The sequence below is a fragment of the Pollicipes pollicipes genome, unplaced genomic scaffold (assembly GCF_011947565.3).
Source record: "Pollicipes pollicipes isolate AB1234 unplaced genomic scaffold, Ppol_2.1 Scaffold_5724;HRSCAF=6776_pilon_pilon_pilon, whole genome shotgun sequence".
Lineage (NCBI taxonomy): Eukaryota > Metazoa > Arthropoda > Thecostraca > Pollicipedomorpha > Pollicipedidae > Pollicipes > Pollicipes pollicipes.
In genome coordinates, this window is record NW_023596746.1 from 45,431,137 (window position 1) to 45,448,698 (window position 17,562).

At 54.1% G+C, this 17,562-nt stretch overlaps 1 protein-coding gene across 1 annotated transcript in view; it reads right to left on the reverse strand.

Annotated features, from left to right (window-relative positions):
• The window catches only part of KaiR1D (Kainate-type ionotropic glutamate receptor subunit 1D), a gene marked incomplete at its 3' end in the record, with an annotated part of 41,860 nt that overhangs the window by 19,717 nt on the left and 4,581 nt on the right, over positions 1-17,562 (reverse strand). Inside the window, exons 2-6 of the mRNA XM_037226557.1 lie at positions 11,075-11,259; positions 8,556-8,716; positions 4,270-4,411; positions 2,792-2,977; positions 244-394 (exon numbers count right to left, since the gene is read on the reverse strand). Of these exons, the coding sequence (XP_037082452.1) occupies positions 244-394; positions 2,792-2,977; positions 4,270-4,411; positions 8,556-8,716; positions 11,075-11,259 (825 nt within the window). The remainder of the gene's footprint in view (positions 1-243; positions 395-2,791; positions 2,978-4,269; positions 4,412-8,555; positions 8,717-11,074; positions 11,260-17,562) is intronic.

Sequence of the window (17,562 nt, forward strand, 5' to 3'; positions counted from 1 at the left end):
GTAACCCTGCTCCTCCCAACGGAGAACACGCTCCTGCTCCTCCCAGTGTCGAACACACTCCTCCTCCCAACGCCGAACACACCCTACTCCTCCCAGCGCCAAACACATCCCTACTCTTCCCAGCGCCAAGCACATCCCTATTCTTCCCAGCGTCGAACACACCCCACTCCTCCCAACGCCGAACACATTCCTAGTCCCCCCGGTGGCGAACACACCACTGCTCCTCCCAGAACGCCGCGCCACAGACCAGCTTGATGAAGTTGACGAGCGTGTTGCCCTCGGCCCAGCTGTCCTCCGCCTGGCAGCTGAGCGGTCGCACCGTCAGCGCCTGGTCGTACTGGTGCAACGCGCGCGCGAACACGTGCACGGCGTCATACATCAGCGCCGTGTCCGTCTGCCGGACACATCAGAGCCGCACGTCAGGGTCGTGGCCAAATGCCGGGCACGTCAGCGTCAAACATCAACGCCGAGTTCGTGTCCGTATTCCGGGTACACACGCATCGCACGACCGTACGTCGGGACACGCATCGCACGGTCGTACGTCACGGTATGCGTCAGTGCATGTCCGTCTGCCGTCAGCGTTACACATCGATCTTGTGTCCGCACCGCTGGCGCCGGTGACGTCTGTCCGTTTTAAGCATCAGCCATCACTGGTGGCGCACATCAGCCCTGTGTCCGTCCGCCAGACAACTGAGCGTCATGCATCGCCGGCATCATGCACCAGCGCCGTGCGTGTCTGCCGGACACATCAGCGCCGGACATCAACGTCGTGCCCGTCTGTCGGACACGCGGGTCAAGTGACATCTGTAGCGCACGGCAAACTGACAGCTGGCGGTGGCGAGAACAGCCTTGCCGAGAATGAACTGCTGTAGCCCGCTCACAAGCAAAGCAACACGCTTCATTTATGTGCAACACGCAAGCGCAGTTGAAAGGATCACGCCATACCGAGAAGCATCTGAATACAGCAAGAAGCGATCACAACAGCATTTGTATAAAAGCCATAATACGTTACTATTGGAATGTATTGGAACACCAAACTCAGTCGCAGCCGGTGCACCGAAACAGAAACTGCTGAAGCGGCGGTTCATTTAGATAGTAGAATGTGGAACGCAAGGAGGAAATACTTACCACAATACTGGAGAAGTTTACATATTTGTCGCCGTTTAACAGATCCTGCCGAAAAAAATGGCATTATTTCGCATATAAGCGTAGAGTGGGTCTGCAGGGGATTGGTCAAAGCTAAAGATCGCAATTCGTAGCTCAACAATTAGTCTGAGTCGTTAATGTCTGATTGCAGTGTATAATTGCTCGTTTACAAGAATTCCAAACGCGTGGGTTAATTGCTTGATTTTAACCGTTTTACGGGTCACCCAGAAAACGTGTAGGGCAGATGTGAGTATGTTTTTGCCCGCTCAAATTTCTTGGGAGGCCTATTTTCTCAAGACCAAGGCATTACGACGAACCGCATATCACCGAAGTTTAGATCAAGGAGGCCCCTATATCTAAGCTAGAGAGTGATCCATCGAGCTCGGAAGACCCTTGTTTGCATCAAGAGGACCGTTTTCTGGATCATGAAGCTATCTGCATTAATAAGGTAGCCTATGCTCTTGCTAAATAGACCCGATGTTAGGATGTTAGACCCTTGTTTAGGAATAACGTGGCTCCCTTGCTAGATTCGAAGGTCTGATTCGTGAATCGAATGCATCCTGCTCTGGATTAGGATGCTCCTCAATGCATCAGGAAGCTCCTTTCTGGAATAGATGTCCATGTCTTAGGACAGCGAGACCTTTTACTGGATAATCAGAAGGCCCCAATTCTGTTGTCACCAGACCTTGGTGCTCCTGCCCCTTGAATACAACACTGCTCTAAAGGTTCCGCTGTGAGGAGGCCGCTTGTTGTCCAGGAGGCCCCCGCAAAATCCTGCCCCCAACTAAAAATCGGCGGCGCCGCCCCAGCTGACGTCACACGCGAGCAACCGCCGTGTCCCACACCCGTCGCCACCAGCAGCCCTGTACGGCCGGCGTGTCCCACACCCGTCGCCACCAGCAGCCCTGTACGGCCGGCGTGTCCCACACCCGTCGCCACCAACAGCCCTGTACGGCCGGCGTGTCCCACACCCGTCGCCACCAGCAGCCCTGTACGGCCGGCGTGTCCCACACCTGTCACCACTAGCAGCCCTGTACGGCCACCGTGTCCAACAATAATCGCCACTAGCAGCCCTGTACAGCCGGCGTGTCCAACAACCATCGCCACTGGCAGCCCTGTACGGCCGGCGTGTCCAACAATAATCGCCCCTAGCAGCCCTGTACGGCCGGCGTGTCCAACAATAATCGCCCCTAGCAGCCCTGTACGGCCGGCGTGTCCCATATCCGTCGCCACTAGCAGCCCTGTACGGCCGCCGTGTCCAGCAATAATCGCCACTAGCAACCCTGTACGGCCGGCGTGTCCCACACCCGTCGCCACTAGCAACCCTGTACGGCCGGCGTGTCCCACACCCGTCGCCACTAGCAGCCCTGTACGGCCGGCGTGTCCCACACCCGTCGCCACTAGCAACCCTGTACGGCCGGCGTGTCCCACACCCGTCGCCACTAGCAGCCCTGTACGGCCGGCGTGTCCCACACCCGTCGCCACTAGCAACCCTGTACGGCCGGCGTGTCCCACACCCGTCGCCACTAGCAACCCTGTGCGGCCGGCGTGTCCCACACCCGTCGCCACTAGCAACCCTGTGCGGTCGGCGTGTGCCACACCCGTCGCCGAGCGCGGCCGGCCCGTGACCGCACCGGCGTCTCACCTGGGAGCGGGTGAGCTCCTCGATGGGCAGGCCGGCCGGCCAGCCGGCGCGACCGGCCGCCAGCGGCGCCGCCTGCCAGTGGCGCAGCACCTGGGACGCCGTCGGCTGGTCCGGGTCCACCAGCCGCAGGGCCGTGATGTTGGTACCCAGGTAGCGGAAGTCGTCCAGGTCCACTGTGTGCACGTCCTGCGAAACAGACGGCGTTGCACGCTGAGAGCGTGTGAACACCGGCGAGTGTGTGGTACGGGTTGTGTGAAAGCGAGCAGGTTTGCTTCGGAAGCGTTATTTAAGTGTACAGGTAAGCTGCATGAGGAGCGTAGCATGCTCGATGTGGGACTTGTGTGTGTCTCAGATACGCCGCCTCGAGAACACAAGACATAGTCTAAACGAATGTATGGACGACGTAGCCAAAATGCATTAATTTTCTCATAAATCATGATTATCATTCTCAAATCATTCTCAATCACATGAATACGGGGAAGGTCCGACTCCCAAGGTAATTTGTCATGAGCGTCGTGCCAGATGCGCCGATAGCCCAGGACACCGATGGGCGCTGACCGCGACGAATTGATCTGGCTCGGACGGCGACAGCGCTGGCACATCACGGAGGCGGGTCAGTGCGGTCTCCCCCGGCCCCCGTCAATCAGCATTTTGAGCGAGGGGGCGCGGTGCACTTGGCCCTGACAGACGCTTGGCCAATGGCACGAAGGGGCTCGCCGGGGTAGGCGCACATCGCGTCGCTGGGGCACCGGCTGGCGGCGTCCGGACCAGCCGGACCACCTTCGGCAGAGAAGTCCGCGTCCGGACCAGCCGGTCCACGTTCGGCAGAAAAATCCGCGTCCGGACCAGCCGGACCACGGCCAGCAAGAAAGTCCGCGCCATCAGTATCTCGCGTTCGCCGGCTGGCGGCCGGCGAGACAAATGTCGCCGCGGGCGTCGTGTCTGCGGACTTGTAGCCCACATAGGGGCATAAGTGACACTGGCAACATCGGTGACCACTGCAACCTGTAGCCCACATCGGGTGATCGGTGACACCGGTGACCGCTGCGACCTGTGGCCCACATCGAGTGATCAGTGACACCGGTGACCGCTGCGACCTGTGGCCCACATGGGATGGGACATCGGTGCGAGAAGCGCGAGTCACATCCATATTCTGATGCTGTGACAGGCCGAGCAAAGTGCACAGCACACCACTGAAGTCGGCCGTAAAAAACAAGGCTACTCAATTAACCATGGAAAACTAAATCACGTGCAAAGTTATGTCCTGGTTTACGGGTTGGTGAATGGTGACTTGATGATGCGTCTCTCCATACCTACCGCCTAGGTGCACATACAACTTAACCATCTTAAAACGCCAGCAGATTAAAAAAAAATATTATTTTGGACGAAAGCAGAGGTGCACTGTTACTAATGGATGGCCACAAATGCTCTCGTCACACGTCGGGGATGCACGGCTGTGACGAGGCCTGGCGTCTGACCAGTGAGGTGAGAAGGTAGCTGAAGTACTGGTTCATCATGCCGATCTCCTGCGCCTGTTCCAGCAGCGGCCGCAGCAGCGACAAGCGACAGTCCAGCACTATCTTGGTGCTTCCGCTCTTCTTGATCCGCTTGAGTAGCGGCCTGGAATGGGGCCAGAGCGTGCGTTTGTCGCCGGTGCGCGACCGTGCGTCCCCTCTCCCTCCATTCGCCGTCCATTAGTGGCGGCTGGAGGAGGGACGGGCGTTACATTACAGCCACCATTACGGTCAGGATCCGCACCAGCCCGACAGACGACGCTCCGCACGGCGCCGCTGATCTCTGCAGTGACCCGTGACGGTCTCCGGCGGCCTAGTGCGGCTGGTGTACCACCACCCCCGGGCCGGGGCCGTCTGCGGGCCGTCACCACCGGCCCGGTGCCATCTGTGTACCACCACCACAGCCTGGTGTCAGCTGTGTGTCATTATTACCATGCGTGTGCCGTCTGTCCACCACCACCCCAGCCTGGTGCCGGCTCTCCTTCTCCCGGCGGCACAGTCACTGCGGTGGTTGGCCTGCGCCGGCGAAGTTGCTAGAGCGAAGGCGGAGGGGGGGGGGGGGCGGGTTACGGCAATTTGGGCCTCAAGACGGCTGGCATACTCTCTCGGCTGGGGCGTCAGACCAGCCTGGGCGTCAGACCAGCCGGACGTCAGATCAGCTGGGGCGTCAGACCAGGTGGGGCGTCAGACCAGCAGGGGCGTCAGACCAGTTGGGGCGTCAAACCGTCAGACCAGCTGGGGCGTCAGACCAGCCGGGGCGTCAGACCAGCTAGGGCGTCAGACTAGCTGGGGCATCAAGCTAGCTGGGGCGGCCGTGCCGGCTGAGAGCCAGTCATCTCCGGCCTTGTGACTGATGCGTTCCGGGCGGAACTGTCTCCGCCGGCGCCGTCTATCAGCACTCGGGGACGCACAGCCCGTGTCCGGACGGCAAACGCCTTCTTCATAGGGTGCTTGGCGGCGGAGGAGGGGGCTACGGTGTCGACAAAACCACCGGCACTGACACTCCGCCGGCACTCAAGAATAGAAGCTGCGGCCCTCCCCGTCCGGTGAGACTGAACTCAAGAATATAACATACGGCTCTCCCCCGTCCGGTGAGACTGAACTCAAGAATAGAACATACGGCTCTCCCCCGTCAGGTGAGACTGAATTCAATAATAGTAGCTGCGGCTCTCCCTCGTCCGGTGAGACTGAACTCAAGGATAGGAGCTGCGGCTCTCCCCTTTCGGTGAGACTGAACTCAAGAATAGGAGCTGCGGCCCTCCCACGTCCGGTGAGACTGAACTCAAGAATGGGAGCTGCGGCCCTCCCCATCCGGTGAGACTGAATTCAAGAGTAGAACATGCGGGTCTCCCCCGTCCGGTGAGATCGAACTCCAGAATAGGAGCTGCGGCTCTCCCCCGTCCGGTGAGACCGAACTCAAGAATAGGAGATGCGGCTCTCCCCCGTCCGGTGAGACTGAACTCAAGAATAGAACATGCGGGTCTCCCCCGTCCGGTGAGACTGAACTCAAGAATAGGAGCTGCGGCTCTCCCCCGTCAGGTGAGACTGAACTCAAGAATAGGAGCTGTGGCCCTCCACGTTCGGTAAGACTGAACTCAAGAATAGGAGCTGCAGCTCTCCCCCGTCCGGTGAGACTGAACTCAAGAATAGGAGCTGCGGCCCTCCCACATCCGGTGAGACTGAAATCAAGAATAGGAGCTGCGGCTCTCCCCCGTCCGGTGAGGCTGAACTCTCACCAGACGAGCTTTATGTCACATGCGCCGGCCGAGCGGCTCACGGGTGCCCTGCTATCCAACAGCTCAACACGTCCGAGCTAAGCAGAAATCGGCATTGAAAATCCCATGTAGAACTAGATCAGAACACGTAGAACGAAATCAGAACACGTAGAACCAGATCACAACAGGTAGAACTAGATCAGAACACGTAGAACTAGACCAGAACAAGTAGAACTAGATCAGAACACGTAGAACTAGGTCAGAACACGTAGCGGTGCAAGTAGCCTTTCAGGAGTTACGAGAAGCCAACGGGGTAAAAAATGGAAGATCGAGGCATTTATTTTAACGCCAGGGCTGTGCGCTACGGCAGCGTGGTAAGCAGCGACATACATTTCTGGCCGACCGTTACCAAGACTGTTGAAAGGACTCCATCAATGGATACGATCCGTGACATCGAATCATAATCAGGCCAAGTCCGCATAAGCCCATTCCCCATACACTTATAGTACAAACAAGCAAACAACTATGCTTAGTTACCGTGACATTGCGTCAGAATATTGGTCCCCATATCCAACATATTTCCAAAATACCAACAGACAGCGCATGGTAACACACCGGCCAGCCCCCCCCCCCCCCACTCCTCCAGCAGTCTTAGCGCTCCGCTCGATCTGGCACCCCAGCGGCCCTCGAGCGCAAGACACTGGCGTCCAATTAGAGCAGAGCAAATCAGGTCATACGTTGCAGATAGTTTCCCATAAATGTTACAAATATGAGTTTCATTCTCATAAATTCTAGTAAGTACCTGAATCATTAGTGAACGTTACTTGAAAACCATATTCTGCTGCAAGTACATGTTGCTGGGCACCTAAGGGAGAAATGCGACAGACGCAACACCGAGAAAGCTGCCATCCGTCGTGATGTATCGAACATTAGGTCTCCATGCTGCTAGGAATTTCCGGATACAAAATAAGGGGTTCAAAAGTTGCTCCAGAACAAATTTAAGAGATCTTTGTCTCCCTTACTTCTGACGGGAGCTTTGGTACCCTTGCCCTTCCGTAGATAGCCTACTCTTTCGACAGCACCTTGTCCGTCAAAGCAGTGCCATGAATTCATTCATATCATTTGCTCTACTCATGCTATACCAGACGAAAAACAAAGGAACTGTTAAAAAAGGTTTATGTTCGCGGAACTGCAAAATTACCAGCTGACTAATGAATAGCCAGACCTCGCCCCGGAATTGAGAGAAGAACGGTCTGCAAATATTTTCCGTCTGTCCGCTACACTTCTTCCGACTTCTGAGAAAAAATGTTCAGTCTTCCCTCGTCATTATGAGCGAAACATCAGCAGGTTGCTTTTCAGCCCTTCTGTTCGTTAGTCACGAGGGGGATCTGAAGAGCCTGAACTCATTGTGCATTAAGCAAACAATGTCGGCGTAGCGCTGTGCGTTTGATGACATACTCTCGAGCCCCTCCCGCGCCAGCCGCGCTTTAGTACACAGGTCTGGTGAGCAATCCGTTTGATGGTCTGATTGCCAATCAGTCTGATGGGCTGATGGACAATCAGCCTGATGGGCTGATGGACAGTCAGTATGATGATCTGATGGACAGTCAGTCTGATCGTCAGATAGGCGGTCAGTCTGATTGCCCGATGGACAGTGAGTCTGATGGGCCAGATGAACAGTGAGACTGATGATCTTTTGGGCAATCCAGTGGGCAGTGGCGTAAAAATTCAAAGTCTGCACTTATTTTGCAGATGTTCCAAGCTTTTGCCAAACATGCATTTTGATACTGGCGGTCGATGCAAAGTCAGTCGGCCTCCCACAAACACATCGCAAGGCGGAGCTTGCTCATTATGTGTGCTTGCGCTGCGGCTGTTTGCCTAGCAGACCGCCATTTTGTGTGCTTGAGTTGTAGCTGCTTGCTTTGGCACTGGTCATCAAGGCCGCCATTTTGTAAAAAATCCCGAAATAATCACCCAATTCATTTTCATGCGTCATAAAGATTTGCGGTTTCTGGCCACTTTACACATCTCTGAGAGAAAGGCTATTTTCGATTCATGGCTCCGACATCTGCGTCAGAGAAGGTTATACTACATTGGACGTGTGTTTATCATTGAGCAGAAAGAGCAGGGAATCGTTCAAAAATCACTGAATGATGGCATGTGTAGCAATGAACACCTTGACACTGGGGGTGAGGAGGCATCATGAACATGATACATCGCGCGACATTCGCTCCGTGCAATACAGTCAACGGATCTGGCTCATGTCAATGCGCCGGTGACGCCTATCAGTGACCCGCTGTGATCTGATCCAGTGACCCGGTGACGTGTATGAGTGACTCGGCGTCCGGTCTGAAACAGTGACCTCGTGTCTGACCTTGTGACGCAGATCGGCGACCTGAGTCACAGGCGGCACGAGAACCTGAGTCACTGGCCCGAACAGGCGGTCTGAGCCAGTGACCAGATATCTGACCAAGTGATCTCGACCAGTGACCCGACAGCTGGCCCGGTGACCTGATCTGGCGATCCCGCGCTGACCTGTAGTCGGAAGAGTCGGGGGGCAGCTGGCGAATGGTGATCTTGAAGTGGGAAGAGGAAGGAGCCTTGAGCAACTCCTGAAGACGAACCAGACCGTCGATGTCCTCGTAGATGATGGTGAAGGTCTTCCAGCCCCAGTGCTGGGTCAGGGATACGTACGCCTGCCGGGGAGAGTGGCGGGTGACGACCGAGGACTGATGGAGCACACCCAGGCGGAGGGCGGCACACGACTGCAGCGCGTCGGACATGGGATCACCACAGCCATGTTCGAATCCCATGTGTTTCACAAAAATTTCACTGATCGTGGTGCAAAAAAAGACGAATAAGTGTTATATAATGTGAGCAAAAAATGGGATTGATGAGATCTTCTTTAAGATTGGCCCAGCCTATCTTTTTTGAATATATTTTGAACCTTTTTGATTGAATGCATTTCTGGAATCATACCACACGTTACTTGATGTTTGTGTGAACCCAGGTCACGACATCCGATCGTGAAATCCTCGTTCAACGGTATCATTTTGGTCCAAAGTTGAGCATGCAACAATGCTCAGCGTGCTTCGTCCCGCCCTCTGATTTCATCTGACCCAGCGCGGCTGCTGCCACCGGCCGCCGGCCATCGTAGTCGGAGGCAAGTCATTAGCGAGAGCGTGAGACGACACAAACTCTCCCCCGCCACGAGCGACGTGGCAACCAGATGCCTTTTCCCACTAGGCCACGAGAGCGGACTGTTGATCATTTTTGAGCCATCAAGAGAAACGCTCAAGTCTCGCCCCAGCAAACGGAGAGCGCAAGACGCCTCGAGAACTGCCGTTTTAACCTTCGCCTGGTACGGAGGCTTTCCAACTTCCGTGCCGCAGGTGGTCGATTGTGCGCCTCTCCTCCGCTTCCAGTTCCACAGCACAAGCGACTGCTTTGAAGGTAAAATCGCAAGGCAGTAGGTCAGTGTGTGATCTACGACTTGCAAAGGATCATTTTTAGCCAACTCTTTTTGCCGAATATGTCCATTAAGTAATACTGATGCTTAAGTCGCGGCAGGTCACCATTCACTTCCAGTGGGAATCCGGAGTCATCTGAAGTCACCCAGCGGCATGCCACGGCCTTGGGCTCGAATGATCTTGCACTTACAACCACCATCCCGAAAAATAACACTGATGCACTGTAAACAACTGCTAGCTTTTTGGGGAGATTATGACTGCTTGGTCCGGCGTGACGATGGGCTCGATGAAACATGAGTCACTAGTGGCATCTGTTTATCACTTCGGTGTATGATGCCATGCATTTGCTTCATATGTACCTGTTGTCGAAAGGTATAACGATCCCATGTGATGGATTCATGTCGACATGAAAATGCCTTAACTTCCCTTGAGAACAGATAAGCCATGCGCAGCAAACAGCATTGATAAAATCAATAATGCGTCGTCAGGTACCTAGATTCACTCAACAAAATCGTGCGGTGCTCATACTAATTATAAAAAGGATGCGTCGCAACACACGGAATTACCGAATTTGCATGCTGCATTCGCCTTGGACAATATTACATTTCGATGGTCAGTTGACTCGGTAATAAGTTGAAATTTTACGTCAAGTGAAAATAGCCCTAAATTCTCAAACTAAGGTAAACCAGCTTTATCATCATTCACCAAATGTTTCGTAACAAACCGATGGACAAAACTCGGTGATGAGTTAACAACGACCTATTACAAGTTAAGGTGTTTCCACGTGGCCATGCGACCACCTTGTAGGCGCCGTGTATTGCACCACGCCCGTAGGACGGCGAAGCAGAGGTTCCTGACGCTGGTTAGCTGGCTTTGTGTCACAGCTTCAATGCTCGCTAAAGCCCATCAAAATAAGCGCTTATCAGTCAAGTCCCAGACGTCCATCACAGCCCCTGCTCTGCGTGACCATGCAGAGATATGCGGGGAGCGTCAGCAGCTTCTGCTATCCCGGGGCCTCCTCTTTGGCGTCGGTTTGCGGCCTTTCACCTTGATAATCATTAATGGGCTCCTAAATGGAGCAGTAACGCGGAATTGGAGCCGCGGATGCCGGGAGATAAATGGCCTCACACGAGATTTACCGCCGCCGCAAAACATCAGGGTCGCGTCATCCCCGGCAGCCGGGGGTCGTCGCTGGAGAGCTCTGGGCGTCAGGCCGGGGAGCTTTCGCCATCAGGGCAGGGCAAGCTGGGCGAGCCATCTCAACTGGAGCTGGGTGACTTGGGACGGGACGAGATGGCGAACGGAGAACTGGTGAACGCGAGGATATGGCGAACGCAGAACCAGTAAACGCGAGGATGTAGCGAACGCAGAACCAGTAAACGCGAGGATATGGCGAACGAAGGCCAGTAAACGCGCACTCGGGCATGCACCCGGTTATTACTTGCCTTTCGAAACCCCACCGGGAATTCGAAAGGCTGATGGCTTTTACGCCTCCATCACCACGTGGGGCAAGCCGGTGCCCTCCCAGACTTGGTGTGGTTTGAGAGAACGTCACCCGGCGTCACCCGGAGCCGCCACTCCTACCTTGCTGAGCGTAGTGGGATGAGGATGGATGTTGACCGAGTAGTCGTCCCTCTTGAGCCGGTAGTCCCAGCGCGTCTCCACGTGCGGCATCTCCATGGCGTCACAGATGCTCTGCACGTGGGCGGATGTCGAGGGCGTCTGTGGCCCGAAGATCGCCGCCACCCCCTGCTCCATCAGCGAGCACACTGGAACACGCGCAGGGCCTGCGATACTCTGGCCCGCCACAGATCGAAGATCGCCGCAACCCCTGCTTCATAAGCGAGCACGCTGGCACACACACACAGGGCCTGGGGTACTCTGTGGCCCGGAGATCGCCGCCAAACCCTGCTTCATAAGCGAGCACGCTGGAACACACACACAGGGCCTGGGGTACTCTGTGGCCCGGAGATCGCCGCCAAACCCTGCTCCATCAGCGAGCACGCGGTAACACACACACAGGGCCTGGGGTACTCTGTGGCCCGGAGATCGCCGCCAAACCCTGCTCCATCAGCGAGCACGCTGGAACACACACACAGGGCCTGGGGTACTCTGTGGCCCGGAGATCGCCGCCAAACCCTGCTCCATCAGCGAGCACGCTGGAACACACACACAGGGCCTGGGGTACTCTGTGGCTCGGAGATCGCCGCCAAACCCTGCTCCATAAGCGAGCACGCTGGAACACACACACAGGGCCTGGGGTACTCTGTGGCCCGGAGATCGCCGCCACCCCCTGCTCCATCAGCGAGCACGCGGTAACACACACACAGGGCCTGGGGTACTCTGTGGACAGGTGCGCTGGTTGACGCGGACGGAAGGGGTCCATCGGCTGGCATTGGACAGCCCCTGTGCCTTCCATGAATTGAATATGTTTCTAGGAAGCACGTCCAGAAAACGTCTTCACGAGCGGGTAAGCCCATTGATATCCGGGAGACATTTACGAAAGAAATACAACTGAAAAAATACAACCTTGAAAGGACAGCTGACAGCAGTAGAGGCACATGTAGGGACCCGTGGCGATGTCGTAAAGATAGGCACGACATGACAAATGTGGCTTCTGTTATTAAGAACCAAAAGCGTGTGCCATATTACAAAACGTCAAGCAAAAATGTCGAGAACCGATGGACACCGGAACGGATAGCGAACGAGCTGGGTACAGAAAATCTGCGAAGGCATCCATCGCGCAGAGGCTGAAGGTGACCATCCATGCCACCATTTCTAACTGACGGTCGGCATAAACCAACCACATCAGAATACGATCCTGATTTATGCTTGCATGATCTCTCAGCAATGGCTCTTCAGAGCACCCTTTCATTATTAGGCCTCATCTCAACACTGCTGTCAGAAACGCAGCGAACCCTTTGTCTGGTAACTTTGTCTTTCGGACCGCATACGAAGTATCTGCATTTGATAATTTCAAGGTCCACGATCCTGCTATTTACTTCAAGACAGTTTTTATGAAACGGAACAAACGCAAACGAGGAGATGGGGTGCAATACAACCATTACAACGCTCAGTGTGCAGGCACAAACTCGGCAAGAGAGCAAACCCGTCGCAGCCCCTGAAGACAGCCCAGACGAGTGCATTACGCCGCTGCGTGCCCTGGGAAGCATCGAGCTTGCTCCCCGACTGCACAAACACAGCGGCGAGGCGTGAGCAGGCCGACCGGGCAGCCCCGGTGGGAGCTGATGTAATGACCCAGCGCCCATTAATCTACCCCCCGACGAGGCGTCGCGCCGTCAAGCAGCGGCGCCTGGGCTGCGTCCGGCGGCCCGGTCCGGTCCCGGCACCGGGGCCGGCTCAGAGGCGTCGCGCCGCCAAGCAGCGGCGCCTGGGCTGCGTCCGGCGGCCCGGTCCGGTCTCGGCGCCGGGGCCGGCTCAGAGGCACCGCGCCGCCAAGCAGCGGCGCCTGGGCTGCATCCGGCGGCCCGGTCCGGTCCCGGCGCCCGGGGCCGGCTCAGAGGCGTCGCGCCGCCAAACAGCAGCGCCTGGGCTGCGTCCGGCGGCCCGGTCCGGTCCCGGCGCCCGGGGCCGGCTCAGAGGCGTCGCGCCGCCAAACAGCAGCGCCTGGGCTGCGTCCGGCGGCCCGGTCCGGTCCCGGCGCCGGGGCCGGCTCAGAGGTGCCGGCACCGCCCTTACGTCCCCACGGGCTGCCGTTAGCGGCGCTCTTAGGTCGGCCACCATCAAAGGCAGATCAAACATGAGCGAGTAAACGGCCCGTGGACATCATTAAGATGGCGAAGAAGCTGTTGTTCGCCTATTTAACCCTTGTTTTTGATGAATTAACCTCATATTTGGCGCGTCGGTCCTCCGAAAGTTCACGCTAAATACCAATTATTTATGGTATGTATGGTTTGAAGCGCACTTCTGAGCATAGCTAGCATTGTTCGTTCTTGTTTGCAATATAATTATACAAGCATAAGGCTTATCTGACTGATTGTTACACCGTTTATCGCCTGTAGTATGTTTTGGTGACCAGCCTATCATTCATTTGATTTGTTTCATCACTGAGTTTCTGGATGCGGGAATTGTTCCGCCATGTTTCAGGCAACGTAGGCACTGGGCGATAGGTTTCGCGCAAAGCTCGCTGAAAATTATTAAGGCAGGCTAGCAATAAAAATGATGCATTTATATATGTATATATATATATATATATATATATATATATATATATATATAATGCATAAATTAAAAAGACCTTGAGTTCATATGCTCGTGTCTGATACGTTGTTTCTTTATTTGACGTTGCTCTGACTTAAAATAACGGAGTATCGCCCCTTCGGCACATGTCCTTTTCCACGTTGTTTTCTCAGTCCTCTCTGATTAATTGCAAACGAGTCGCCTTGAATGTAAAATTGCAATAGAAGTCGTCCCAGCCAGTGCATTGCCATGGTGCAAGGTAAAAACAGCATGCGATTGATGGTGACGCTGCAGACTCACGAGATGCCACCTGGCAGGGCTTGACTATGGTGTTCAACACCGCTGACACGCGCAGCTCAAGCTTTTCCCATCACTTTTGGATCTTTTAAGACATCGCCTGATTACTTGTGACTGTTCCTAAACATCTGCATTCGTTATGCCATTAAAGCCCCGCTGGATGAGGCCTCCAGCAAGGGGTTTAGCGAGGCATGTAGTACGAGCTATATGAGCTCGCGTGAGCAAAGAGGCCCAGCGAGACTCATGACGTCTTCCGAGTCGGCGTATTCCATATCTGATTTCTCGAACGGATGGAATACACGCTGTTCTGGTGGTGACGTCTTAGTCAAAATCGCTGGATCTGGTGTTGAGACACAGTGTTAACACCCAGGCGGAAAGAGCGAGCGAGCTGCTCGGCCCCACCCGTGCCATTGGGGAAGCTGAGTACTATGTGGGCCTCGAACTGGGCCTGGACATTGTGATCTTTAAGAAACGAACAGATTTGGGATAGAGTTGCCGCCTTTTGAGACCCCAAAATCTCGCCCGCCGCCAACAGTGGGATACCGCAGGACAAGTTTCTTAAAAAATCCCGCTCAGACATCCATCATTGGCAAAACTAAGGCTCTTTATATTCATGCAAATATTTCATACATATATCCCTTATCTATGCATCTCAAACAATAACAACACAACGATATGTCAATATATATATATATATATATATATATATATATATATATATACACACATATATATATATATATATATATATATATATATATATATATATATGCATTTTTAACACTTTTTTGGCAAGGCCACAGGGCATCTCTCCGGGGGCAATGCTACGCTGCAAGATGCGTATGATAATTGCCTATTCTTATGCGACCTTGAAACATCACCTAGGTATTTGCCTCAACAGGTAATCAATTCGGTTTCCCTGCGGAAAATGACTGTTGGCTAAGGCCAGAAATCCAGCTTGCAATCAACCCATACAACCGATTCCAGGGCAAAAAGGTACACACACTCTATTGGCTTCAAGAAAAGTCTGACGAGGACATGCACATTGATAATGATGCACTCGTTTACGGCCGTGATACATTTAGTGCACGCAGTATGCCAAACCACAATAGACCCCATTGCTTTATGCTTACTATTAAGACTACGTCAACACATCGATGATTTGGTTGGCCGTAACCGACGCCGGCCAATACGAGAATACCAAACCAAGTTATTCCGCAACGATCCATCGCAAATTTGGTTGACTCCAGAGCCGATTCAGACACCGTGCGAGGCCAAGCACAAAGTCTGCATCCGAAAACCACTGTTGCCATCTTCCTATCAGCATCCTCCGGTGTTATTCAAACACGTAACAGACACCACACTACGCGAATCGTCCCGAAGACGGGTGATGCGCCGCTAACTTTGCATCCTGTTCATGTTCTCAAGTGACAGTGAAACCGGCGCTGACATTCAAACTTGGCTGTCGTCCATAATAGTCAACAGCCCCATCTCCAAAAACTGGCGCTGATAGGTTGTACGGAGAGAGGATTTCACTAGGGCAGCAAAATACAGCAGCGCATTCAAGTATAAGAAGTGAGAGTGGGGACAATGACATGCCTGCATCTGAAGCGTTGATAGGATGTTTAAAGGTAATTAGAACATTTAACACGCGCTCGGGTGGGGGTCAAAATGACCCCCTCCCAAAGGTTTTGCCAAAATGGTTTTCGAACGGCGCGGCATAGCCGCGCTAAATTTTGCATAGCTGTAGATAATTGAATAGCGGATCGCCTGACATCAGCAATTTAGGCGTACCTTGTAGGTCGTTAGCCTATGGCAAGTCAAAATCAGGCCATGGTTTCAGCGAAGGCAATTTCTAGGGAATCGTTCAATCAACAACGGAGTGTTAGATGAAGCCATACATTTCTAAAATACTTTCTCGGGCAACACAACAATTGAATGAACAGGTTAAATTGACCTACGGTCAGGTATGCAGGTCAGACCAAGGTCAAAACCCACCTGTGTTATTGCTCTGAGGCTTGCTGTACTGGGTAGATCCTGGCGCCCATTTCGATTTTGTCGATGACAGGAACCGCAGTATACACGTTCTATGGAATTCGTCATGGTCAGGATAGGTTACTGACCAAAAATGACCCAGGTAAACATTTTGTTTTTAGGAACATACTGTCTAGCTTAACCTTTGTCGCATATTCAAATGCAAAACTCAAAGCAGTCTTGAATGACTTTGGCCAACATCACCTTTAAAAGGTCAAACAACTAAGCTTAAATGAGCATGTGACGTTTTGCTTTGAGCAGTTATTTAGGTTCTGAGCGCCCCTTGAAGACCGTCCTGAAATTTGACACAATTTGATCTTATTTGACCCGAAGGGCATGACCTAGGAACCTCAAACTTTGACATAAGTGAACACCTTGGCGTACAATTGAAGCAAAAGTCCATCCTGATTTTTGGGACCTCACAAACGATAGTTTGCTATTTACGGTGCTGAAAGACCGACAGAATCTGGACTTTGGTAGCGGCGTCCACAAAAAACTCTGTAGGGAAATAAATCTGATTTAATTTGCATGTCACACCTGGGCGCTCAAAGGTGGTAGATTTTACAAGAGTTCGATCACAAAAGGCAGCAAAAAATGTTCACCGGAGCTGACACCCACAAGCGGATCTAGGGGATGAGGGTGGAAGGCAATGGGTTAGATGGACCATGGCCTCTCCAAGACAGGAAATACGACATAGCGACCTCCTTTTTCCCCCCCCCCTTCCCCCCTCCCAGCATGCCTGACCCCACCGATGATCAGCCGCTGCCGGAGGCGGCGAGGGCTGCTGCCCGTTAGCAAGCCGACGAGCCTCCGGACACGCTCGCTTCTCCGGGGCCGCCCCTGGTGCTCCCTGCGCGGCCAGTCTGCCAGCCATTACTTATGCCGCCAGCTCCGCCGCCGGGGAACAAGTAACTCAATGTGGGACAGCAGGGGCGGTGGCAGCGCATCCGGTCCGGGCGGCGTCCGATTTCGGCCGACAGCCGGCGGACTGGGAGTGGCGACACTGCGCGGGATTCGCGCGAGCTCCGAGGGAGCCGGGGTGCACTGCTCCCCTGGTGTCGTTCCAGGACGCGCTGTTCCCCTAGCGTCCTTCCTTGACGCGCTGATCCCCTGGTGTCATTACTGAAGGTGTTATCCCCTGGCGCCATTCCTGAAGGCGCTGCTTCCCTAGCGTCCTTCCTGGACGCGCTGATCCCCTGGTGTCATTCCTGGAGGCGCTGCTCCCTTAGTGTCATTCCTGGAGGCGCCTCTGGTCATGCTGGGCCTGGTCGGTGACGGCCGGTATTTACGGGGCGTCGGGAGCCCATACGAGAGGTACAATAGATGGGCGCTGTCCACTCGAAGGAGAGGCAGGGGAGCCGGCCAAATCGTGCCGAGACGTGACAGTAAACGGCCACATTCGGCATAATTCATTGTATCGAACTACTTGTTCATTCGACTCGTCGCCAAAAGAAGGTTTGCCGGCAGATGATAGGAACTGTGATTCATCTTCAACACGTTTCAGTATGAGCTAAATGATCGCAAATTGAGCTATATTTTAA